General features: G+C 37.3%; 2 protein-coding genes across 3 annotated transcripts; one reads left to right on the top strand and one right to left on the bottom strand.

The window, feature by feature from the left end:
- Positions 1 to 509: 509 nt before the first annotated feature.
- Positions 510 to 19,759, bottom strand: LOC137820746 (sucrose transport protein SUC4-like). Of its 2 annotated transcripts, none has more exons than XR_011082677.1 (6): positions 18,790 to 19,759; positions 13,998 to 14,737; positions 13,479 to 13,542; positions 13,353 to 13,396; positions 1,342 to 1,565; positions 510 to 1,076 (listed from the first exon to the last, which is right to left on the bottom strand). XR_011082677.1 is itself a non-coding variant. In XM_068624982.1 (6 exons), the coding sequence occupies exons 1-5, from the start codon at positions 19,289 to 19,291 to the stop codon at positions 1,407 to 1,409; spliced, it is 1,509 nt and encodes a 502-aa protein (XP_068481083.1). In that variant the 5' UTR covers positions 19,292 to 19,759; the 3' UTR covers positions 510 to 1,076; position 1,406. The 2 variants fall into 2 exon arrangements, 1 of the variants encoding a protein (XP_068481083.1); XM_068624982.1 differs by having other exon boundaries at positions 1,406 to 1,565.
- Positions 19,760 to 21,259: 1,500 nt separating this feature from the next.
- Positions 21,260 to 22,694, top strand: LOC137822672 (protein RESPONSE TO ABA AND SALT 1-like). Its single transcript, XM_068627615.1, has one exon. The coding sequence runs from the start codon at positions 21,776 to 21,778 to the stop codon at positions 22,454 to 22,456; it is 681 nt and encodes a 226-aa protein (XP_068483716.1). The 5' UTR covers positions 21,260 to 21,775; the 3' UTR covers positions 22,457 to 22,694.
- The last annotated feature ends 3,291 nt before the right edge of the window (positions 22,695 to 25,985 follow it).

Genomic DNA, 25,985 nt, shown 5'->3' with positions numbered 1-25,985 from the left:
CAGTTGAATACGCATGGCATACAATCTAGTAGTATGGAAAGGTGTGCCCAATAATTACCAGCAATGAAAAGAAATTAATAATCATGATTTCTTTTTTGTATAAAATGAGCATAATAAACTGAAAATGTGTAAGAATTCATTCATCCAACCCTCTCAGCAACAGTAAACACTCCATTCCTGTAAATTATAAATAACCTGAAAATTTCAATCCAATCTTTACAGACAGTTTTGCTGGCTGACTAGACGGATAAATTCCAGTAGCGCAGCTGGCACGTGGTTGGAAGATCTGATCACTAATAGTTAGGACAATGATGATATAAAGGTTGATATTTTTAAATGCTCTTTGAGTCTTTAGGAACAGACAAATGTACGAAGAATTGAAGGCAAATCAGACTTTCATGAATAGTGAAGTGTATTAAAAACAAGAATTTATTCCATGTTCAAAAGAAGTAAGATAAATTAAATGTACACATTAAATGACCATTACAAATCAAATCCATGTTCAAGAATTATTTAAAAGGAAATGTATTATACCCAAAAGAAAAACGGGACATTAAACCGTGTCTCAATCAAGGTTTCCATCAGCACAATTAACATATTCACTGTTGGCCACTAAGCACATTCATCTAACTAATACAAACAAATTACATAAATATTAAAATTCCAATACATCATGCTTGAAGCATCAATGCACAATCCTCAAAATAAAAGAATTTTTCAAGTGGAATAATTCTCAAACAGCAGCAACTCATCTTGGTTGGAAAGAAGATGTTGCCCACTAGTAATCTTAGAACCTACAGAAGATGCCCCAACTACTTCCCACCGCATTAGTCTTTAAAAGCAACATCTACACAGGTGGTGCTGATTTACAATGAAGAAATTCTCCACTGATTGCAGATAATCTTCTAATCAGTATTTGATGGCAGCTTTTATGATTATATGAGTTGCCAGGATGTTTGGAAAAGTAGTGCTATAAGAATTTCTTCTTTTACATTGTTCCTTATACATCAAGAAAAATCATCCTTTCTTACGGCCAGTAGAGGGTCCCTCGTGGTTAACAAAGCAGAACATTCTCACTGTTTAAAACAGACCACTCACTCATCAGGATGACAAAAGAGAGACAGAGAGAGTCAAAAGCTTCCAAAACATCAGAAAATAATAGCACTAAAAAATTACCTCATCGGCCATAAATAAAGATATATAAAATGAAAATACATCCATATAATCAATTATTCGAATTACAAAAAGATTCGGCCGGGGGTATCTCAATGAATAGAAGGCTCAATAAAAAGACTACAATCAAACAGAAGTAAAACATAACTATTTACAAATTATTGCTACCTGTCCATTTTCCTCATCCCTCTTTCAAAAGAAATCCTTGTCAAATGTAGAAAGAACATGATACCTCATACTTGGCTTCTAGACTTTTGACCGCCAGATCGGGGAATAGCCAAGACAGCTATGAATCCACTGACAAGGGCTGCAACAGCTGCCACGCCAAAGGCTGGAGAGTTTCCTCCACCAAATAGCTGATCCCATGGTCCACTTCCCAGGGACACCACCATCTATTTCAAACATCCATATACATAAACTTAGCAGCTCAAATAGGATCCTTTCCCACAAAGTTTTCTTTTACAAGAGACAAATCCACGTAAACTTGGAACTACAAAACAATTTCATGAATTTTCTTATTTGAAAATAATTCTATAATCTATGTAACTAGATGTTTGAAATCTGTCAATCAGTTACTTAAAATGTGGTATTTGGGAAGAGAGCAAAAGCACAAAACAAATTTTCATTAAACCTGCATGATTGTACAAATTAGCAGTGCGACTCTGGGTAAACCTCATTGCCTGTCTCAAGCAATACGTAATATCAGAACATGATGGATCAAGGAAAAGTGAATTAATTGAGATGGGTATTTCAAGTACTTTCTTCAGCAGCCTGAATTGGTTTTACAGAGGCAATAATTCGGGCTCATAATGAATGACATAAATCAAAGTGGCGCCTGAAGAAATGACATAGACCATAATGTAAGTCACGGCATAGCGCATTTAATTGCTATATCCTATAGAGTAGGTAATTTGAAATTCTCAGCGAATGTTGTGTCCTTCAATCCAAATTTCTTTGAATTAAAATTAAAGCTTTAGCAGGAGTAAGGAAAAGCTTTATTAAGCTCTGCTAAATTTTCTGTTCTCCAATCTACTTCTCTTTAACAAAATGCTCATACTCTTAATCGTTCTTCTAGAATGTTTTGGTGTGAAACAAATCTCCAAGGACCTACCTTGAGTGCTCAGGTCATGATTTATTTAATGAAATTTTCTTAAGAGATATCCCAAGGAAGTGGAGATCATTACTATTTTTTATACAGATGGTTTATTTTTGTGCCTATTTGAAATAGATTTCTTGTTGTACTCTTGTAATAATGGACAGCTTTTAATTGTCTTACACTGTGCAGATGAAAGGTGAGAATAAGTTGACCAAATTAAAAGTTAAAAACATAAACATGGACACCTTTAAAAAGGACCCATGTATCAGAGACATATCTTGACACTTGTATCAGGCATGACTTAACTCTCTAAACTTTTCTCAGTTACCATGCCAAAAATTGTTATTCTTAGTCAAAAGACGTCTCAATTGATGGCCCCAGCATGAAAATTACTGCCTCATAGTTTTACTCAGCAAAATACCTTGGGAGAGAACTATAAATCATGTATAGTTAAGGAAGTTCACAGTACGGGACCAGAGACTATAACTGTGCTGCCTGTTGCCATTAATGGTATTCGAAGACATGTATCAACGTCTATTAATTGATTATTCATTTATACATTTCATTTTATCAAGTGATGTGAAATTGTGACGGTACATTGACTCAAGACCACTTGTGAGATTTAACTTGATATACTTTTAGAGTCTATTAGATATTGTAGATATATATTAATCACTGTAGTTAAGGAATTCTAGGATTTATAGTAATTAGGCAATTATTTTCTTAATCATGTTCTTGCCTTCTCTCTTCTCAACATGGTATTTAAAGGCTAAAAACAAACAACCATTTTTTGTGTGCCTTATAGACGGATCCACTATCCTTAGGCACCATTTTTTTGGTGTTAAGGATACCACTATTGACTAGTAATATGGTCATAATGTATATAAGTAGGGGGTAACTTGCATGGGCCTCACCTCATGAGCTAGTTTTTGAAGTTGGGTTATGCCAAAACATATATTCTAGGATAATATCTAAGTTTATCCTACATTAATTGTTAGGATTCCATGTGTGAGTTTCTCCCACATTGAGTAAGAATGTGCCTAAAGAGCACTATATAAGAAAGAAGACCCACATACTTCATTGCCTTAAGGTTTTGGGTTGGAAATGGTGTCTTGATTTTCTCATATGAAATGTTCATGGTTCATTGGTGTCGAATCACATCGGAGTTTTTCCACAGAAAAATCCCATCAAAATGGTGCAGTGAACATGGATCGAACACGTGAGTAGTTGAATCCTGTATTGTTAGGATTTCTTGTATCGAAAGTCTTCCTGACCAGGCTTTTAGGTAAGCGTGTCCCGTTGTGATAAAAATGACGATACACGTGGGTAACCATTGTTGCTTGTACGGAAGTACCAATGTGGAAGAAACTCGCACTTTTGAAAGGGTTGATTAAGATATCTACCATATCATCTACCTATCAAGCTCAAATGTGTAGGATATGATGGATATATTGGAAAAATCTCAAGTTTCACATTTTCAATAGATAGAGAGCAAGAGCTTATTAGGAAATCTTACCTTACAAGTTGGTCTCATGGGGAAGAGTTTGGCCCAAGGGAAACCATGTGATGTGGACCACTGATTAGGATTATTGTATTTCTTCATTTAAATATTAATGAAATATAGATGTAGATATTGCACATTTAAGGTACAATAAATACAGATTGATTGAATAATAAATATGGATTTGTTTGTAAGAAATCCCTAAAATTAAGGGATCGGGATTAAGAATTTATTTGGTAGATTTGCTCCTGATTTAGATTCTTTGTTTCTGGAGATAAATTTCCTTTATTTCAAGATATTTACTTTCTTTTATTAGGACTTCGTTTTTCTTTAAATACCCATGTATTCTTTCTTTTTGAGATCAAGAAAAGTAATTCCATAATCATTGCTTCCTTGTGCCTACACATTTTTTCACATGGTATCCGAGCTCTAGGTTTTTTCATGGAGTCCTAGTCTCTATTTTTACCACATACGACCTTCATTGCCATTTTTCAAGAGCATGCGTTATTTTTATTTCCTGTTCTTTGTAAAATCACCCATGAGACAGTCGGTTGTTGATTTGCATCTCCATGATGTCTGATCCAAAATCAACATAGTTTTTTCACAAAAGATTAGTGAAGTCAAGCCCAACATCAATGACACATGTATGTTTCTTAATACGATGAAGGATATTTCAGATTTCATCAATCACATGTACTCGAAGGCAACTGAGGCATCTCAAGTGTTTGAGATAAAAGTAAAAGTTGTTGCTATTTATTAAACAAGGAACAGAGGGAGGATTCATACTGAGGAGATAAAAACACTAAACAAAAGGGAAAAGTAATTCCATAATTATTGCTTATTGCTTACACATTTTTTCACAAATATTAATGTATTTAGTTTATGTAGTTTCTTCCTCTTTCCAATATAATTTTCAGAAAAAACTTGCATTAGTCCGACTCAAGGAGGAGTATGCTTTTTGCCTTAACCATATGTCAATGAAGGATTATTTCGTATTAAGGCTCGTGACTCAATCCTGTGTGAATTCAAAACATCGTGTCTCTTCAATTTCTCGAGTTGTGCTGTCATAATCTTTGTCTAGCTATGATTTTTTGGCATCGTGTCTACCATTCTTTCCAAGAATTATCAATGTTTCCCACTATGCTCTACCTTGTTCTATGCTTTCTTTGCCCATTATAAGGCCTCTAACTTTTTTTTTTTAGTGTTACAAGTTGTTTCCATCTTTTAGGTTGTGACCCATGGTGTCTTCTACCACTCCCAAGGTTGATCTTTCTATTTTCTCCAAATGTTTCCCTTCCCAATCTCTTTTGACAAGCTGGATGGGACCAACTATGACACTTGAACTTTTGACATCAAGCTTTAGCTTAAGGGTCAAGACAATGTTGATCACCTAACATTTGGTAATTCTTGTTGGAATAAGATTGATGAGTAATTATGTAGTATTCTAAAATTCACCATTTCACGCATTTTGAAGTAGATTTTTTTGGTGCTCAAGTGACTAGTGAATGAGTCTGGGAATAAGCACAAATTCCTTGCACCAATTATATTCCGTGCCTATGGTGTTTTCCAACTCTTCACAATTATCATTTCCCTTTGCCACCTAGGGATGATTAGATGACAAGTTAGGAAGTTGAATCATCACTTAGTCACGCAACCCAATATTTCCTTTGTAGTTTAGTTACTGTAGTTAGTAAATTTCTTAACTGTCAAGTGAAGGACATTGGAATTCTCGCATTTATATTTTGAAATGTATCAAAGGAGCTCCAAGTAGGAACGGTAATAGGGCAAGACAAAATCAAATAGTAACCCTCATCACCCACATCGTTGGATGAAGATTTGTCATGTACCCATACCCACCAGAGCAGAAGTTAAGCGAGTAACAACAATTGTTAATGAATATATGTAAGTATTCATGTATATTTTTTAAAATACAATTTTTTGAATAAAAACAAAAGAATTTAAACATGTTTACATTAAAAATAACTTATTTGGAAAATGCACTTATGCTAAAAAAAGTGAAACATACATTAAGTTAGAGCAACTCTTTAGATATAATTAAGAGTATCTAAATAATTTCAAATGGCGGGTATATTTGCAGGTAAGAATACCTTACTACACATCGAGTTGTGGGGTATTCAAATGAGGATTCAATAGGTTATCTCACTAATAAGATATCCACTTTCGAATAGTGCATTCTTATTGGCAATAACTTAATTTCCTAGAAAATAAACAAAATGTTGCAATACCAATGCAACAACAGGGTATTGAATCATCATGGATTTCAACCTCGTGCAAACTTATTTTGTTCAACCAATTGATCAAAGAATTGAAGTTTTAGATTGTTGGAGATCATACATTGACTACAAATTAGGACATTTCATAATATATAAGTAAGTGCAAACCTCACCTTATGAGTCGGTTTTGTAAGGTTGAGTTAGGCTTAAAGTTCACTTCTTAATATGGTATCTGATGAAGTCCCGAGAGATAGAGCATTCCCTAAACTAGCCCAACCTTTCAGAAGAATGACCCGGGGCATGACACAGGACCCAGGGCTAGGTCAGGATCATCCACTAGCTAGTGTCTCAGAGCCTATCATTCCTCGGAGGATCACCAGGAGTAGAGCTCATGTGATGGAAGCTGAGCATCAGCTAGTTTCTTTGTTTTTAATTTCAGTAGATTAAGGTGTATATAGCATAATATGGGGTGTACTTAGCATAAATTGGGCTCACTTTAGAGGTGCCAAATAGAAGAATAAACTAGAGTATGGTGTGATCAGTAATTTGAGTAGGGTAAGCAATTTGAGTATGGTGTGGTTAGTAATTTGGGCTTGTGCCAAGCCCACCTTTCATGACATGTGCACCTAGGTTTAGGGTTTTTTTGACCTACCTTCTAGAAGGTTTCTCACAAATGACAACCCTACCCCTCTATCTTGCTCTCCAAGATACTCTCTCCTATAAATAGAGTGTCTTGCCTCATGTATTTCACACACTTGAATTTGAATATAGAAGAGAAACTCTGCTTGAGTGATTAGTGAGCTTTATCTCCTAAATTGTTCTTGGGTCTTATCTTGGGTGTAGTGCACCTCAAGTGACGGTTCTTCACCACTCATCTTGGAGTCTTCCACCACTCCTAGTGACGTGACCACCCCTCCATCATCCATAAGCTTTTCTTACTCTTTCTCTTTTCCTTCTTTATTTGCATCATTATTCATTTCCATTTCATGTTCTTTAATGTTCTTCTCCATTCGGTCATCTTTATCATTTCTACCTTTTGTTGTCTAAAAATTCCGAACCTCATCATCATCACCATATAATTGTGTTTTCTCTTTTGCTCTCTAGAAGAGAACCTTCACACTTACTTAACCACTTGGTTAAGTTCGTGTCCAGTGACAATCTTCTTTGAGCCTATCACCATAATTGCTAAATTAAAAACCATAAACAAAGTGCAACCCATAAAAATGCGCAATCCTAAAATCAACTCACATCAGTATCAGAGTCATTTAGATTCTATCCTATCGAAAGTTTGTAGGGCTTATCCAGTCACCCGCTATTTGGCCAGTATCAGACCACCCATAAATATATAGTCTCACGCACGAGTTGGAAGGTCTCAACATGAGGGGGTGTTGGAGATCTCACATCGACTAGAGATTAGAACATTTCTTAGTATATAAGTGGGTGCAAACCTCACCTTATGAGCCATTTTTGTAAGGTTGAGTTAGATTTAAAGTTCACTTCTTAATAGAGATGTTCCACAAATGACACTAATTTGTGATAATTAAACTTTCTTGCATATTGCTTCAAATTTGGTGTTTTAGTCAACTCTAAAAATCATTTGGCAAATTTCTTCACTGAGTATGTGAGGGTTCTAGAATTGATTATATTTATATTAAGCTTGGTGCATATGATTTGATGGGAAACTATTCGTCCTTGATTCAGCATCTTATTCATAAATTTGATTCTGTTTGAAATTTGATTCTGTTTTTCACTCAAACAGTAGGGGCCTTGCATTATTTTATTGAAGTACAGCCACAGCCCAATGGCACTCTTGACATACACACAATATATAAAGGATCTCCTAGCAAAGACAAATATGAGAGAAGGTCAACTTATGGTGCTGCAGTCTATAGAAATATAGGTCCTAGTCTCTTGGTGGTCAACAAAACACTGTTTTAGCCCGATCAAGCACAAAAGTTAATACAAGAGCCTTGCTTCTTCTACTACTTCTCCACTATGATTCAAACTCGACTCACATAGTTAGTTATCCCTCATCGCACTCTGATTATTTATTGTGATAACTAAGAATTTAGCTCACAATCATGTTTTACATGCAAAGTGTTGCATAATCAGGAGAATTATGTTATAATTAAGTGCAGATTCCATTTTATATTTATTAGGACAGACTTGTTAGTGATTTGATTTTATTTGATTTGTACAGCTTTAAACACTCATTATTTATGGCTTTCATTGCCTATTATTTCTTTCTTTAATTAGGTTGTAAAACAGTCTATAAATAGAGACTGTAATCACATTTGTAAGACATCTCAGAAATATATTTCATCTATTTCTTTCCACTTGGTATCAGAGCCATTTCGAGTCTATCCTAGCGAGTATTTGTTGGACCTATCGTGCCACCCGCTATCGGACCACCCATAATATATAGTCCCATGCACGAGTTGGCAGTCTCGGCGTGAGGGGGTGTGTTGGAGATCCTACATCGACTAGAGATTAGAGCCTTTAATTGTATATAAGTGGGTGCAAACCTCAACCCTATGAGCCGGTTTTATGGGATTGAGTTAGACTTAAAGTCCACTTCGTAATATGGTGTCAGAGCTCCTGATCTAGGAGACTCTGCTTCCGCAATTTTTTATTTTTTTTTAGCCTTCATTGCTGTAATCATTTTCCTTGACAGCCTTCATTGCTGCAATTATTTTTTTTTTTTTGGACAGCCTTCATTGCTGCAACTTTCTATTTTCCTTATCCTTTCTCCATTGACCACCACCACCTTGCACCATTGACCGTTACTGCCACCGCCATTGAACACCGCCGACCACCACTGTCGTCGCTCGCCGGAAACTGCACCGCTTGCCGGAATTGCCACTGCTCGCCAGAAACCTCCGCTGGCCGCCGGAAACCGCCACCGAAAAAATTTTTCGGCGGATTTTTTTTTTTGTGTGAACAGGATCAAATTTTGCCAATCTGAAAAACTCAATTGGTTTTGAACTCTCATGGACTCCCTTAGTAAGCCATCTAGCAATTGTTCCTTTACTATGAGTGGTAAGAGTTCTAGTTTTTTATCCTTTAATGCTTCTAGTACTGAAAATATCTGGATTATAGACTCTGGTGCTACTGATCATATGACACCTCATTCCTCTTCTTTTTCATCCTACACTACTTTATCCGGTAAGCCATATATTACTGTTGCTAATGGTTCCACTACCCCCATTAATGGTCGTGGTAACATTCACCTTCAACCTTCATTTCCTTTAAAAAATGTGCTTCATGTTCCCAAACTATCCAATAACCTCTTGTCTATTTAAAAGATTACCCAAGATTTAAATTGTGCAGTGGTATTTTTCCCTTCCCATTGTGTTTTTCAGGATCTTGCCACGGGGAAGACTATTGGAATTGCTAAAGAGCAGGGCGGGTTATATTATTTACAGCATGAAGAAAGTAAAAAGAGGCACACACTTCTAATCTTCAGCAAGGTCGTGAATCTTGGTCATCCTCTCAGATATGGCTTCAACACAGACGTCTTGGTCATCCTCCATTTAGTACCCTAAAGTCCTTATTTCCTGTTTTATTTACAAAAGTGTCTGCTGAGTCATTTCATTGTGATGTTTTTCAGTTTGCTAAACACCATCGGACAACTTTTCCTCCCAATGGTAATAAAAGTTCTAAACCTTTTGATCTTATTCATTCAGATGTATGGGGACCTTCACCTATTCCTAATATCTCGGGTGCAAAATGGTTTGTTTCATTTATTGATGATTGTACTCGGGTTACTTGGATATTTCTCATGAAAGATAAGTCTGAAATTTTTCACTTGTTTGTAAAGTTTTACATAATGATTCAAACACAATTTGAAAGTCCAATTAAGAGATTGCGTTCTGATAATGGAAGAGAATATGTGAACCAAAACCTTTCCAAGTTCCTTGAGGAAAATGGAGTTGTTCATGAATTAACCTGTGTGGACACTCCTCAACAAAATGGGGTTGCTGAAAGGAAAAATCGTCATCTCCTTGAGGTTACTCGAGCTTTACTTTTCCAAACATTGTTCCTAGATCTTACTGGGGGGAAGCAGTCCTGACTGCCACTTATTTGATTAATAGATTACCCTCTCGGGTTCTAGAGGGTGTTACTCCTATTCAGGTTATGACCACATTCTATCCTTCTATTCCCATGTTGAATAGTCTTCAGAATCGTGTCTTTGGTTGTCCTGCTTTTGTCCATGTTCATAGTCCTTATCGGGGTAAGTTAAATCCTCGTGCCATCAAATGTGTCTTCATCGGTTATGCCCCCAACAAAAAGGGGTACAAATGTTATCATCCTCAAAGTCGTAAAGTTTATATTTCCAAAGATGTCACCTTCCATGAAACAGAGTCTTTCTTTCCTAGTTCTCAGCTTCAGGGGGAGAGTATTCAAGAAGCTGAGGACCTTGAGTTGCCACCTTTTCCTTTGTTGCAGGATTTCGTTCTTAGGGAGGATGACAAAGACCCTGCACCAACATCATTACCAGAGAAGAATAATGAAGACAAATATTTTGGAAAACAATATCAGCGAAGGCAACAAGAACCCGTCCTGGTCGAACAGCAACTTCAATTGTCTGAACCGGAGGTAAGAACTCATACCAGTGAGACTCTTGAGGACACCTTAAATACTGCTTTTGAACCTAACCTAAATGATTTACCTATTGCCTTGAGAAAAGAAAAAAGATCTTGTGCCAAATATCCTATATCCCAATTTGTGTCTACAGAAAAACTTTCTATGCAGCACCAGAGTTTTCTTTCAGCTATTGATTCTATCAAAATCCCTACATCGGTACAAGAAGCCTTAAAAGATGAGAACTGGATTCGAGCCATGAATGAAGAAATGAGCGCGTTAGAAAGGAATGAGACTTGGGAGATTGTAGAGAGACCAAAAGATAAGAAAGCAGTGGGTTGTAGGTGGATATACACAGTTAAGTATAAGTCTGATGGCACACTGGATCGGTATAAAGCAAGGTTGGTTGCAAAAGGGTACACTCAAACCTATGGGATCGATTATGAGGAGACTTTTGCTCCAGTGGCAAAAATGAATACCGTCAGGATTATTCTCTCCCTGGCAGCACACTTTGGTTGGGCAATGCATCAATTTGATGTTAAAAATGCCTTCTTGCATGGAAGCTTGGAGGAAGAAGTATACATGGAGATTCCACCTGGTTATGGTATTGTTAATGAAGGGAATAAGGCGTGCAGACTTAAGAAGGCCCTATATGGTCTTAAACAATCACCTCGTGCTTGGTTTGGAAGGTTTACTCAAGCTATGGTATCTTTGGGGTACCAACAAAGTCAAGGTGGCCATACTCTGTTTATAAAACATTCTCAGAATGGTAAACTCACTCTACTTTTGGTATATGTAGATGATATGATTATTACAAGTGATGATGAGATTGAAAAACAAAATTTGAGGGAGAGACTAGCTGCTCAATTTGAAATGAAGGATCTTGGGAAGCTAAAGTACTTCCTTGGGATAGAGGTTGCTTACTCGAGACAAGGCATCTTTATTTCTCAAAGGAAATACATCCTTGATCATCTCAAAGAGATTGGTAAGTTGGATTGTAAGCCCACTGGAGTGCCAATAGAGCAAAATCATAGGATTGGGAATGATGAGGAAAACCCAAAAGTGGAGAAGACACAATATCAAAGACTTGTGGGAAAACTCATTTATCTTTCACACACTAGGCCAGATATAGCCTATGCAATTAGTGTGGTTAGTCAATTTATGCATGATCCAAGAGAAAGACACTTGCAGGCAGTAGATAAAATTATTCAGTACTTAAAAGCCTCTCCAGGAAAAGGGGATTGTTATTCAAAAAGGGGGAAAACTTATCCATGAAAGTATATACTGATGCAGACTATGCAGGATCGATTGTTGATAGGAGATCCACCACAGGCTACTGCATGTTCTTGGGTGGAAATCTGGTGACATGGAGGAGCAAGAAGCAAAATGTAGTTGCAAGATCAAGTGCAGAGGCAGAATTTAGAGCCATGGCTCAAGGGGTGTGTGAACTCTTATGGATGAAGATCATACTTGATGGCCTAAAAATAAAATATGAAGCTCCTATGGGTTTGGCATGTGATAATAAGTCCGCTATCAGTATTGCACACAATCCGGTTCATGATCGAATAAAGCACGTAGAGATAGACCGGCACTTTATTAAAGAGAAGTTGGATGATGGTCTTATAGCCACTGAGTACATCCCTTCAAGACTCCAATTGGCAGATATGTTTACTAAGGGACTTCCCACAAAACAATTCGAAGATCTTACTTGCAAGTTGGGAATGATAGATATACATTCACCAACTTGAGGGGGAGTGTTGCATAATCAGGAGAATTGTGTTATAATTAAGTGCAGATTCCATTTTATATTTATTAGGACAAATTTGTTAGTGATTTTATTTTATTTTATTTGTACAGCTTTAAACACTCATTATTTCTGGCTTTCATTGCCTATTATTTCTTTCTTTAATTAGGTTGTAAAACAGTCTATAAATAGAGACTGTAATCACATTTGTAAGACATCTCAGAAATATATTTCATCTATTTCTTTCCACTTACCAAATTTCTTCACTCAATCTTTTCTTTGTCAAAGAAAAGGTTCTAGCCAAGCAGCTTCTTGTGCAGCATACTGCTAGTCTAGATAAATGGGTTGATGTCCTGACCAAACCACTTTCACCACTAAGATTTATTTTCTTAAATCCATGCTCAAAGTGGCTGAGTTGCCTGTTGTTTCACATCCACCTTGAGCCAGCGGGAGGTGTTATAGATATGTTTTTCACTAATTTTGTATATCTAGTTTGTTCCCTTTCTGTTGTAGTCATATAACAGCTGTCAGTTACTAGTTAGAACTGAACAGCTGACAGTTTTAGTTTGTTACAACTGAATAACTGTATGTTATGTAGTGCTCCTCTGTCTTACAACCATGTTTAATGCAACAGAGGTTCACTGGCTTTTGTTCTTTCACTCAGAGTAATAAATAATTCTTCTTGTTAATTCAATACTGTATAATAATACTCTGTAACAGTAAATTGATTTACAAATTCAATCATGTATCTTTAATTTCTCTTTGTTGATCATGTCTGTTTGATTTCTTTCTTGGGGATATATGATTAAATTATATTATATAAGTGAAGACAAACCTCACCTTACAAACCGGTTTTGTGAAGTTGAGTTAGACTTAAAGTCTACTTTCTAAGACTTTTCTTCCCAAAATCTATTGGGAATGCCAAACAAACAATTGCATAGAACTACCTTTGGTTCTCAACCACCCCATCCAACAAAAGAAACAAAATAGGGATAATTAAAAAGGAAACAAAAGCAATACCTGTGGGACCACTATTGCAAGATTTAGGACTCCCATAGACAATCCTGGAAATACCAACAATTAATATAAGTAGTCATAAAATACAATAATATATCCAAGAAAGAATAAGGCATCAACCCTGCCCACCTTGGCCAAGCCCCAATGACTGAATATGTGTGGAAATTAAGGCATATGGAACGCTGTAAGTGATCTGAAATAATTGATCCAAGAAGCCAGATTAATTTACACAGAACTCTCAGATAATATATAGGCAAACTCATGCAATGGGGACATTTCTAAATTTTAATTTTTAACATGTCTTGATTCTCAACAAGAGGAGTAGGAAAAAGCCAGTTTAAGGTAAGAAGACTGCTGCCAAGATTGAGTCAAGGCACTCTAGGAACCATAATTGTAGAATTGAAGAACAACATAATAGTACTGTTTATTTTAAGTAACACAGGAGAACGGAAGTCAGTTTGAGCTAAAGAGATCATGCAGCCAAAATCAAATCAATTAAGATACTTCATATGATGAGCCACTGAAACCATGCAAAAAGACAGAATTTGAGTTTTGTTTTAAGAAACATGGGAGACAGAAAGGGTTCCTTCATTATTGGCAGAAAAAAGAACAAACAAAATGCTTTTGGCAGGAAATAGAGCAACTCACTGCAAGTGGAAACCCAAGAATGGTAAAGATTGTCAATGCAGCTACCACAATGCCAGTTGGTGGTTGATCTTTGCCTATATATCCAATTTTATTAGCCAGATAGGTTACAACAAGCATTGCAATAAAGCAGACAGCCATCAAGATATTTGAGATTCCCCACACAAACCCAGGCCCCCGCTTCCTGCATAACCTCTCCATGAGTACAGACGTTATTCCAAGAACAACTGAATTAAGCAACAAGCCAATTGCCCCCATTCTAACTCCAGTATCATAATTAGGGCCTTCATTTGGTTCACCACCATAAATCTCTCGGCCCATCCAATCAGTATCAAAAAGGAGAAATGGAAACCATCCAATCCATGTTAAGGCAGTAGTAGACAGTATTGTCCATACTGGGGTCGAAAAATATCTGAATGTCCCAAATAGCTCCCACAGAAAAGCTTCTCCAGCAGCACCCGATTCCCCTGCTGCTTCTTCAACAGGTTGTGCCCCACTTGAACTTAGAGGCACTTCATGAGCTGCTAGGATGCTTATATAAGTGGTGACAGCAATGAAACCAATATCAAGAAAGAAAGCAGACTTGAGATTTGCACAACTAATATTGCACGCAGGGGTCATAGTGAAAGCAAAGACCCTGTACCAACTACTGTATGATCCAGCTGCATATCCAAGAATATTACCAATAGCCATAAACAGGGAGAAATAAGCATTTGCAACACGTGTCCTTCGATGATCCTTGGCTAACATTCAAAGAACATAAACAAAATAATAGAGGCAGTCAATGTATTGTTTTCTTTTTAGCGCTGATATTTTAAACAAATTACAATTTACACAAGATATATTCTTACTGTAATTTTTTCCGTTCTTTTTGAAGTGGGGTGAAGGGGTTTTATTCAGACATTGAAGGCCACATTTGCAGAACCATTCAGGCAAGATGTAATCAAAATAAAAAGATAAAAACCATGTCCTTTTAATTTAACTAAGAACTGCATTCTAGAAGTACATATCAAGCACACAATCATCTGTGTAAAAATAAACATCAGCAATTTGAAGGATAATTTATTATTTTCTATCATTCTAATTATATTCCATGTCTATTGGGATCATTTTATCCAGTTTTTGGGGAGGGGGACAGCTGACTTTTATCCTTTTCTTTCCTATAGTTACCAAATATGAGATAGAAGAAAATATATTTCCTGCTAATAATCTGCTACAATATTTCTGTTTCCATATATTCACCACTATCTGATGCTGATTATTTGATTTCAAGTTTTACGTGACGTAGTAGTTTTTCTTTGGCTGGAATACTTTAGATCAGAGACAGAAAACGAATAGAACCTTCCCAATAGATGTGCAAAAGATTTACAAAAGAAATTATGATATAATGCACATCAACCCTTTTGCTTCTTACACGATACATCATCTAGCTTTAGAAGCAAGGAACCAAATAAATGATAGAACAATGCAGCTTATGGGGTATGAGAATGCATGTATGCATCAGATCTTTAAATATTAGCAAGAGATTCTTTCTTTCTCTTAAAATTTAGCAAATATAGATTTCAGATAGGATGCAGGTCCCACCCCCAGCAAAGGAGATACCATTACAGTACCATATAAAAATTGTCTTACGTGAAAATAGTAAGATGTTTATCTATATTAAGATGTCCAACATTGGTTAAATATAATTCCAAATACTCCTTCACAAGAGACAAGCAATCCTCTCCCCTTGAGCTAGGTTTTAGTTCAGAGTTAGGCTCATTTACAATATAGGATCAATGCCATAGCATCCACTATGAGCCATCCCATTGAGGTTCTCCTACCATGCTTTTAAAATAGAACAGTTTTTTATTTCCGTAGCTTGCTTTGCTATTTTCACCTTCTTTTATCCATTGACCTTCTTCTCCAGCATCAAACACTTCTAGCAACATTTTCCAGTGACTTGCAACTGCTGGTGACTCCCAACAGATTCCAACAGCATTCCAATGACCTCCTCCAACTATCACCTTTCATGACTTTCTAATGAACTCTCCATCAAATCATCAGCTACGTCAATTTCCAACTGGGTGAATTTCTAGCTATTATTAGAGCGTTCAGTGGAAATAGCCATGCTTAATTAATGTACTTGGAAGTTACACCATTTAATCTTCACCAAGAAATAGACCCCACTTAGTGTATTAAGAATCTATTCGACTAAATATAACAAAGCCCTCTTTTCATTCAGATATTCGCACTAAAATATTCTTTTCTCTAGTAACTTCATCTTAAATCTTCCAACTCTAAAATAAGCCTGGTAGTAGAGCCTATTTAGTCTCGATGTTAGGTTGGGTGCAATCACTCTTGCAAACTTCACGCTCCAATATCTCTAATCCTACTCATGGACGGATGTGTTAAGATATCACACATTCGTGAGGAATATGATCAAAATACTTGATGGAGAGAAACCCAATGCCATATCCTTCACCCAGTGAAGTTAGAATATCTGTCAAAAGTGTTTAATTGTCTATCCTCTTTACAAAAATTGTTCCTATAATTGTTATCAAACATCTCTTGTTTGTAGCCAAAAGTGACAACTAACTAACGAATACTTGTGATAGCCGAAAACAGTTTAGTGTCAAAGAATACTTGGTGCTCCCAATCTCATGGGAGATTAGGAAGATTTGTCAATGTACTTGTGAAAGCTAGAAGTAGTAGTGAAAATACTTATTGTAATTAAGATTGATTTTAATAGAACCCTTCAGTAAACTCTTGAAGAAGAACTGGACACTCCAATTATAATGGCTAGCTTTTGGGATGCAATTCTCCCAAGTTTCTTGTCATTTTCCCTCCCATTTCCTTGAGGAAAAAAAATATCTCATAATATTCTTGATCATGTTCGCAACCTCTATTGAATTAAAAACAACTGCTAAGAGTCTTTTGGTTGGAGGAAATTGAATTAAAGGGTTTTTATTTACCTCATTTGGGTTAAAAGTTTGGAAGGGAAATGAAGGAACAAAATCCCTCCCTTCCTATTTTTATCTTGCCAGTTGCCTCCAATATTGGGAAATTTGAACGGTAAGGAAAGTGATTTAATATGTAGATTCCGTTTGTGATAGGGGCCCGTGAGTAAAGAGGTTCTATCAAGAAGAAAGGGAGTGGGCTGCAGAATGACAAGGTCCAAGGTGAATCAGCATTTTGTTACTTAGGGGGTTCGAGTTAGTTAGTTACTATCTATATGAGCACAACAAGGGTTTATTGGTTTTGTGGCATAGTTTGACAGTAGTAGGAGAGTCACAGAGTGTTGAATTTTCCTAGGTATTCCATTGTGATCTTTCCTGCCTATTCTCACATTGAATCTAGACTGGGTCTGTGTTGTTTCAGTAAAGAAGCTGCTTTTCTTGTTGATTCTTGCAGTGTTCATCCAAGACTAGTCAAAGGCCTAGTGCATAGCCAACCAGCATGGCATCAGGCTGTCCAGCACGGGAGAAGTTAGGATATAACTGTGAGATACAGGACTGGAGCCTCTCATTGGAAGTATAGAATTCTAGTGCGGGTTTATAAGGCTCCATGTTCTCCAACTACAACAAACTAACTTTTCTGGTGTGGTTCTCCCAAATTCCAAGGTTCTTCTTATCAATTGGCTAAATTACCATAAAATATTATTTCAACTCTCATCCCTTCCATTAATATTTACAAGGGTAAAACAGTTTATTATGCATATTTTCCCATGCCTACTCTTGTTAACCAAACAAAAAGACCTTTTCCCTCTATAAAAGTCTCTCTCATTCCCTCCACTTCTTTGAACCAAACTCCCTACAAAGAGGAACAATTGGAAAATAAACCAAAATAATATTTGTCTCTCTCCATTTATATAGTTTACATAGCTCCATATCATTGCCAATGGAAACTTCTGTTCTATTTTAATTTAAAAAATTCAACGTACAAATGTTCTAAATTATAATAGCTTTCCCTAACATAATTCTTCAAATCATCCAGTTATTTAAAGATATTCAAAATCACAGGGTCTTGGAAAAAGAAAAAGATAGTACAAGGACTTCAACCAAAATGGCCTCTGAGAAAAGTGAATATTAAGGAACTAAAATCACTGAGTATCATGCAATGTAGCATAATATCAGGGATTTCAGTTCCCTGTTAAGGAAATCTTATTTATTATCCTGATAGCACCATGGGAAGTGCACTGTAGTTATACATCGGAAATAACCCATGTTGAGGAAGACAATTCGAATACTATGAGAAAAAACCACTCTAACCCTAGGGAAACTTTTCTATCCAAAACAATAACAAGTGACTTATGGTTTCCTTGACCGAAACAAATGTAAGACATTTGGTGCAATTTTGTCTCTAACTATCAATTTGTAGAGAACCAAACCCTTGAATAGCCTTGCACAAGTGACACGGCCTCAGTTTGTATTAAACAACAATTACCGAGCTGCAGTTTTGTACCAAATGAACATAAATTTCCCAAATTGAACATCAACTTTTCATCTACTACTTTGTCACACAATCTAATATGTTGAAAATTGGAAGATCAACATTACCTAATAGTTAGCGCATCAATTTAGTAGTTTTTTAAGTAATTCCTTGGCAGGTTACACTAGTAGTAACCAATCTAAACAACAAGCATCTTGGAGCTAAACTGAATATATGATGATAGCCTACCTTTATTGAAGAATCAAGAAAAAAGTACAGTGCGAGGAAAAAACGAAAATGCAATTAATATTTAAGGAGGAAAGCGCAAATTTAGGGCTTTGATTTGGTCCTCAACGATTGGAAATGATAGGGAAGAGAAACATACCAGTGAGATCACCAAGCAATGCTCTACAAGGGCCCTGAGTGACGTTGTTAGCCACGTCCAAAATCCAAAACCCGAAAACGAAAACTCCCACAGCCCAGGGGCGATGTTTGGGCGTATCGCCGAACCACCACCCGATGTCCGCGGCGTGACCGATGATCAGAACAGAAACGATGATCGACAATGCTCCACCCAAGATAAACGGTCTCCGGCGGCCGAACCGGCTGGTGCAGCGGTCGCTCAAGTGGCCCACCAGGGGCTGGACCAGCAGCCCAGAGAGCGGCCCACACAGCCATATGATGCTGGCCCACGCGTGCGGAATTCCCAGCTGCTGCACGTACGGCGTCAGAAGCGACAGCTGCAAGGCCCACCCAAACTGAATGCCTCCGGCAACCGACGCTACCCGCAACAACTGCCGCAACGGAACCCTGGGCGGGACCACCGGTCGAGCCTTGGACCGGCGTTGTTGACGTGGACGGCGCTGCTGAGTTTCGTCATTGGCCATTGTGTCTGAATTCCCAATTCCGCGAGCCTTCTGTCCCCATCTCTAGCTTGTTCTCAATCTGGGTGTGACCGTTTCCTCAGGGGATAGCGCAAGACCAGGAAGAGAGAGAGAAATACAGAGGGGTGACGCTCCCGCTGGAGACGGCGCATTGTAGCACACTACATTCGGTTGAGAAACACTGCACTTGGGACAGACAATGTGTGACTGTGTCAATTGGAATGTTTATTGCAAACACGCCCCCACCACCTATTTACGGATCCCTCCTCACCCAATACGGTTCTTTTTTACAATAAAAACAATGATTTGATTTCCCACGCTTTTTCAGGAATGCAAAATCACAACTTTATCCTTCAAACTAAACACCTCCCCAGATTTAAACAGTGTCTATTGTTTGTAAATCAGAGATAATGCAGTGTAAAATATAGCACCATCGCAACCTTCCCCTCTGTTATGTGTCAAAATTAAGTTAGACTCATAGACGCTGGATAAACTTCAGTTTTATCCAACTTGTCTTTCTTTTCCTTATGACAGCATCTCACAACTTGCCACATTTCTAACAAACATTGTCATGACAGCCCAATCTTCTCTGCCCGCCGAAACATTCTGCTACGCTTCCCACGAATTTCAAAAACCAACTCATTTATTTTTATCTCTAATCTATGAAGCTAGGACACTCTTCTTAAATGGCGGTGTCTGATTGGACATCGACACTCGTATGACATCCGTAGGACACGTGAAGTGTCCAATTCAAAAAGTATTTGTTAGATTTCTGATAATTATAGTACGGTTCTAACATAATTTTAAAAAAGAAAAATACATTAATTTTCTAAAAATTTAAACTTTATTGTATAAATTGTTATTATGATTATAAAAATAAGAAATAAATCATTGTAAATCAATTATGAAAAACATTTGTGTACTAAAAAAATAATTCAAAACATACTTGTACAAATAAATTTTTATTATCAATTTATATTTATAACTATATAATATATAGATTTGTGTCTCCTGTTTTATATTTTTTATATTTTGAAGATTTTATATATCTTGTGTTGGAGATTTTATATATCTTCTGTCCATATTCGTATTGTATTAGTAATTGTGTTGGAGATTTTATATATCTTCTGTCCATATTCGTATTGTATTAGTATTCGTGTTATATGTAATTCATTCTTGTATTATCAAATAAATCTCACCAAATTTATCTATTTAGTTTTGTTGTGATTAATGATCATTATTTCTAAAAGTTTAGTTTCTGAAAATTGATATTTTTACTACCTGTTCCAGTATAACTTGTGATTGATGATATAAAAAGGTGGTATTTTTAAACTGAATTTTTAAGTAGAGAAACCGGAACAGATTGTCAATACAATACTTAATATATTTTAAACAGAGAAATTGGAGCAAGTGATCAACATATCAAAATTTTAAAGTATATCTTTAAATTTGTTTTTGCAGAATTTGTTTTTAAATTTTTCTAAAAAAGTAATATTATTTTCATGGACAGAGTAAATATTCATCTATAGAACATTAATAATATAAAGTTGCGATAACCTTGGGAATATTACTTAATGGAATAGTCACCGCCTCACAGCACCCAGTTGCTAATGGACCATTCAGGATAAATACACGCAAGCATGAACCTTCTGGTAGATAATCGCTCCTTCAAAAACTGTAAAACACCGAATATTATTATGCCCTTTCATAATTGGACTGCCTTCATTTCCCTTAGGGTCACATTTCAAGCTAAATTACCCCGTAAGAGAAAAAAAAAGTTAGAATTATACTTGTTCTTGAACAGTTTTTCTTAAATGGATGTTGTGGCCTAGAAAACGATTCTGTTTCTGTTATTTTCGATTGATTACTATCATTTTAAATTTTTTTTTGGTAAGATGTCGACAATAATATAGATAATGAGGTATCTGGTTTTTTAAATTTGTGTTATTAATAAACCGAATTAGGAAATTAATTTATATTTAAGATTGTGTTAAATCATCTTTAATTATAAATTAACCCTAAGTTAGTCAACCCGAGTCACAAAATGAAGTGCTCATAAATTACTTTCTTAATTTCATAGTCCTTTGGTTCCTCCAAAAGTAACATGGGCTCCAAACCAACGACGTGGCATTCAATCAATGGAGACTAGTTGGCTTCACCGCCATTGCACAACCCTAGCCCATCGTCATGCAGTTCCACCGTTCTCATCCTCCTTCTACGCGGAAAACCAGCACCAAAATCCTTACATGCTAAGAAAATTTATTCTCCAATTGAAAAAAGTACTGAACAAATCAAGAAGACGACCACACACGACAGAATAGCACATTTTCAAATCCCTGACACCACCTTACCAGCTAAGAAAAATGTGTCCCTAATTAAAAAATGATATTAGAGAAACGAGAGGATTATAAATTGCGCACATTCCTGAAATCGCAAAACCAATAAACCATCACTCTCACAACCACTTACACTGCTGCAGCTGCTACTATGTCAATGTTCGCGACCACGCCCAAGCAGAATCTTCAGAAATCGTTCGAGGCCTTCTACGAGGGGTGGCTTGCGCGGCACGAGAATTTGCTTCAGCAGCTTCTCAGCGTGTCCCCTGACGATGCAGAACAGAGGATGGTGATCGAGCAAGTTCTGTGTCATTACCAGCAATTTTTGGAAGAGAAGTCGAACGTGGCCAACGGCGACGTTTTCCTTCTCTTTTCCCCGCCCTGGCTTTCCGCCTACGAGAGCTCTCTGCTCTGGATTGGGGACTACAAGCCCTCGCTCATTCTCCGTCTCGCCGACTGTGCCGTCAAGAGCTTTACGCCGGAGCAGAGGGACAAAATGGAGCGAGTCCGGGACGAGACGAAGCGAGCCGAGAGAGAGATTTCTGAGGCAATGGCCTCCGTTCAGGAGAGCATGGCGAGTCCGCGCATGCTGGCGCTCGTCAGAGAGGTTGACGGCGAGATAACGGAGCAGGAATTGGCGCTTCGGGGACTCAAGGAGGCGCTTAAGAAGGTTTCCGAGAGAGGAGACGCCCTTCGCGCGTCCACGATGAGGAAGGTGGTGGAGATTTTAAGCCCGCCGCAGACGGTGCAGTTACTGGCTGCGACGATGCGCTTTCAGATGCGCGTAAGGAAACACGGTTTACACCGAGACGAGGTTGGACCGTCAGGTTGACATCGCTCCGTCAACGTGTATTCCTCGAAAACCTATACCAAGCCAGGCGACATGCGTGACGCACGTGTCCATTTCCTATTCGCACGTTTTTTTGGGTTATGAAGAAACCGCCAATTTCATTACTACCTACCAACAAGTCAATAACTGTTTTCCATATCACCCGTCAGCTTCAGTTTACTTTGATCAAATAAGGGTCGTTTCACTTTATTTAAAATAATACGAAAATGTTTTTTTATCATTGAATTGTTGTCTGATTTTAGTTTGAATTTTGTTAAATAAGCAATAAACCAGATTAGAACTAGAAACAAAGTGTATTTATTTTTATTATATTATTAATTTATTATGTTTAAAGATAAGTTCCACTGTACTCAGCATAGTCTAGAACCACAGCAAAATAAATCTTTTAGCCAAACTCATTTGCTTATGCTGAATTTCTCTTGTTTCCTCCTTGACTGGATCGTGAAGTGTATTGACAATAATAGGATGGCCATTGATATTATACCCAAATTTCGATCGGATTATGTTCCTTAAAAAAAATGGTGATTCAACCTTTAAAGGGTACGGGAGGTTGTAGATGTTAAGAAGTGGGCTTTAAGCCTAACTCAACCTCATAAAACCGGCTCAATGAGGTGAGGTTTGCACCCACTTATATACTATGAAAGGCTCTAATCTCTAGTTGATGTGGGATTTCCAACACACCCCTCACGCCGAGGCTACCAATTCGTGCGTGGAGATATATGTTATGGGTGGTCCGATAACGGCTCGATGGCGGGTGGCCTGATAAACTCAACAAATACTCGTTAGGATAGGCTCGAAAATGACTCTGATACCGTATAAAAAAATGATAAAAAATGGTAAGAAGAAAAGATGTTTCTTATTCTCTTATGTGTATATTACATCAGTATAGGAAATATATAGGAGTTTCTCTCTCCCAAATTACAATCTAATTAGGTAGGATACTAATCATGAGATTCTATAATTATTAAATTAATTGCATATAATTGGGTACAATATCGTCAAATATTGCATACAATAATTGCATATAATTTTATAATTATTATAATTGCGTCAAATATTGAATGTCAACGCACTTGCGTTTACACTCCTAAACAAAAATGGGATAGTAGAATGCAAACATAGACATGTTTTAAACACAGCACGAGCCCTCCTATTTCAGTCCAATTTACCATTAGAATTTTGGGGAGAATGCGTTTTAACCGCCACATATATCATTAATCGTTTGCCATCACCTTTACTAAAAAATAAATCACCTTTTGAGCTACTATATAATCAACCACCTTCACTTTCTCACCTAAAAACTTTTGGTTGCCTTTGTTACGCAACTGTTGTTTCACCTAAGCAAAAATTTGATCCGCGTGCCCGACAATGCATCTTCATTGGTTATCCTCACAGTCAAAAAGCATATAAATTATTTGATATAGATGCAGACACTTTTTTTACAAGTCGGGATGTCATCTTCCATGAAAGTGTTTTCCCATTCTGCCAACCGTCACAGACACAATCCTCACCTCCATTACAAGGTATTTTGCCCACTATTGATATTGACTTACCCACTCCTGTCCAACATTCACTCGATCAACCTTCTTCTCTTACTCATCACAATGCACCTGAACCTCCATCAAACCAACCTTTTTCTCCTACTCGTCACAATACACCTGAACCTCCATCAAACCAACCCTCTTCTCCTACTCGTCACAATGCACCTGAACCTCCATCAAACCAACCTTCTTCTCCTACTCGTCATAATACACCTGAACCTCCAGTAGACCAACCTTCTTCTCCCATGCCAAGAAGTTTAGCACCCATTACCAAACCTTCTCCAACCGACCTTCCTGTTCGACGATCCATTCGCACATCAACCCCACCTTCCTGGCTTCAAGACTACGTAACGGGATCCCAAGCCAATCATTCGACCACTGCCCAAGACCGACCGAATGGAACCAGGTATCCTATGCATCATTTTCTTTCTAATTCACGATTTTCTTCTACACATAGTGCATATCTTGCTAACATCACAGCCACCAAAGAACCTCACACTTATGCTCAAGCTATCCTTGAACCAAATTGGCAAAAAGCAATGGACGAAGAGCTTTTCGCCTTGCAGCTAAATCAAACGTGGACCTTGACATCGTTACCCGCTGGACAGAAACCCATCGGATGCAAATGGGTCTATAAAATAAAGTACAACTCAGATGGTAGCGTTGACAGATATAAGGCGCGCCTTGTCGCAAAGGGGTACACTCAGATTGAAGGTGTCGACTATTCTGAAACTTTTTCACCAACAACAAAATTAACAACTTTGAGGTGTCTCCTCACCATTGCAGCAGCCAGAAATTGGTTTACTCACCAGCTAGATGTGCAAAATGCCTTCTTACATGGCACATTGCATGAAATTATTTACATGGACTTGCCACCCGGACATCATCGACAGGGGAGAACATTGTATGTCGACTCAACAAATCCCTTTATGGTCTCAAACAAGCATCTCGAACATGGTTTTCAACATTTTCTCATGTGATTAAATCTATAGGATTTCAACAGTCCAAGACAAATTACTCTCTATTCACAAGACAGAATAACTCATCATTTACTGCCCTTTTGATTTATGTGGATGATATTCTTCTGACATGAAATGATTTGACAGAAATTCAGCGTGTTAAAGATTGTTTATTACAACAATTTCGCATTAAAGATCTTGGAGACCTAAAATATTTTCTAGGGATTGAATTTTCCCGTTCCAAAGCTGGTACTTACATGTCCCAAAGAAAATATGCGCTTGATATTTTGCAGGATACGGGACTCAGCTCGTCTAGACAAATTTCCAACGGAACAATACCTAAAACTCACACCAGACGATGGAGAGTTATTAAAGGATCACCAGGACAAGGATTGTTATTGTCATCCGAAAACAATCTGACATTGACAGCTTATTGCGACTCAGACTGGGGAGGTTGTCAGACAACTCGGAGATCAGTATCTGGATATTGCATTTTTCTTGGTTCATCTATTATCTCATGGAAGTCAAAAAAACAGACAAACGTATCAAGATCATCAGCGGAAGCAGAATACCGCGCAATGGCCAATACTTGTTTGGAGATAGTTTGGTTGCGATATCTGTTGCAGGATTTAAAGGTGCCATGTAACTTGCCAGCTCAACTTTTTTGTGACAATCAAGCGGCATTACATATAGCAGCAAACCCAGTATTTCATGAACGCACAAAACACATTGAGATAGACTGTCACATTGTGCGAGAAAAATTACAAGCTGGGATAATCAGTCCTTCATATGTACCGACACAGTATCAGCTCGCAGATATTTTTACGAAGACATTGGGCAAGGAACGATTTTTGACGCTACGACACAAGTTGGGGGTTCTTGATCTTCACCTACCAACTTGAGAGGGAGTATTAAAGAAATAATAATTATAAAATTATATGCAATTATTGTATGCAATATTTGACGATATTGTACCCAATTATATGCAATTAATTTAATAATTATAAAATC

This window comes from Phaseolus vulgaris, chromosome 9 (genome assembly GCF_000499845.2).
Source record: "Phaseolus vulgaris cultivar G19833 chromosome 9, P. vulgaris v2.0, whole genome shotgun sequence".
Taxonomy (NCBI): Eukaryota; Viridiplantae; Streptophyta; class Magnoliopsida; order Fabales; family Fabaceae; genus Phaseolus; species Phaseolus vulgaris.
The sequence above is the reverse complement of the archived record's forward strand: the minus strand, read 5'-3'. Positions and strand labels throughout refer to the sequence as shown.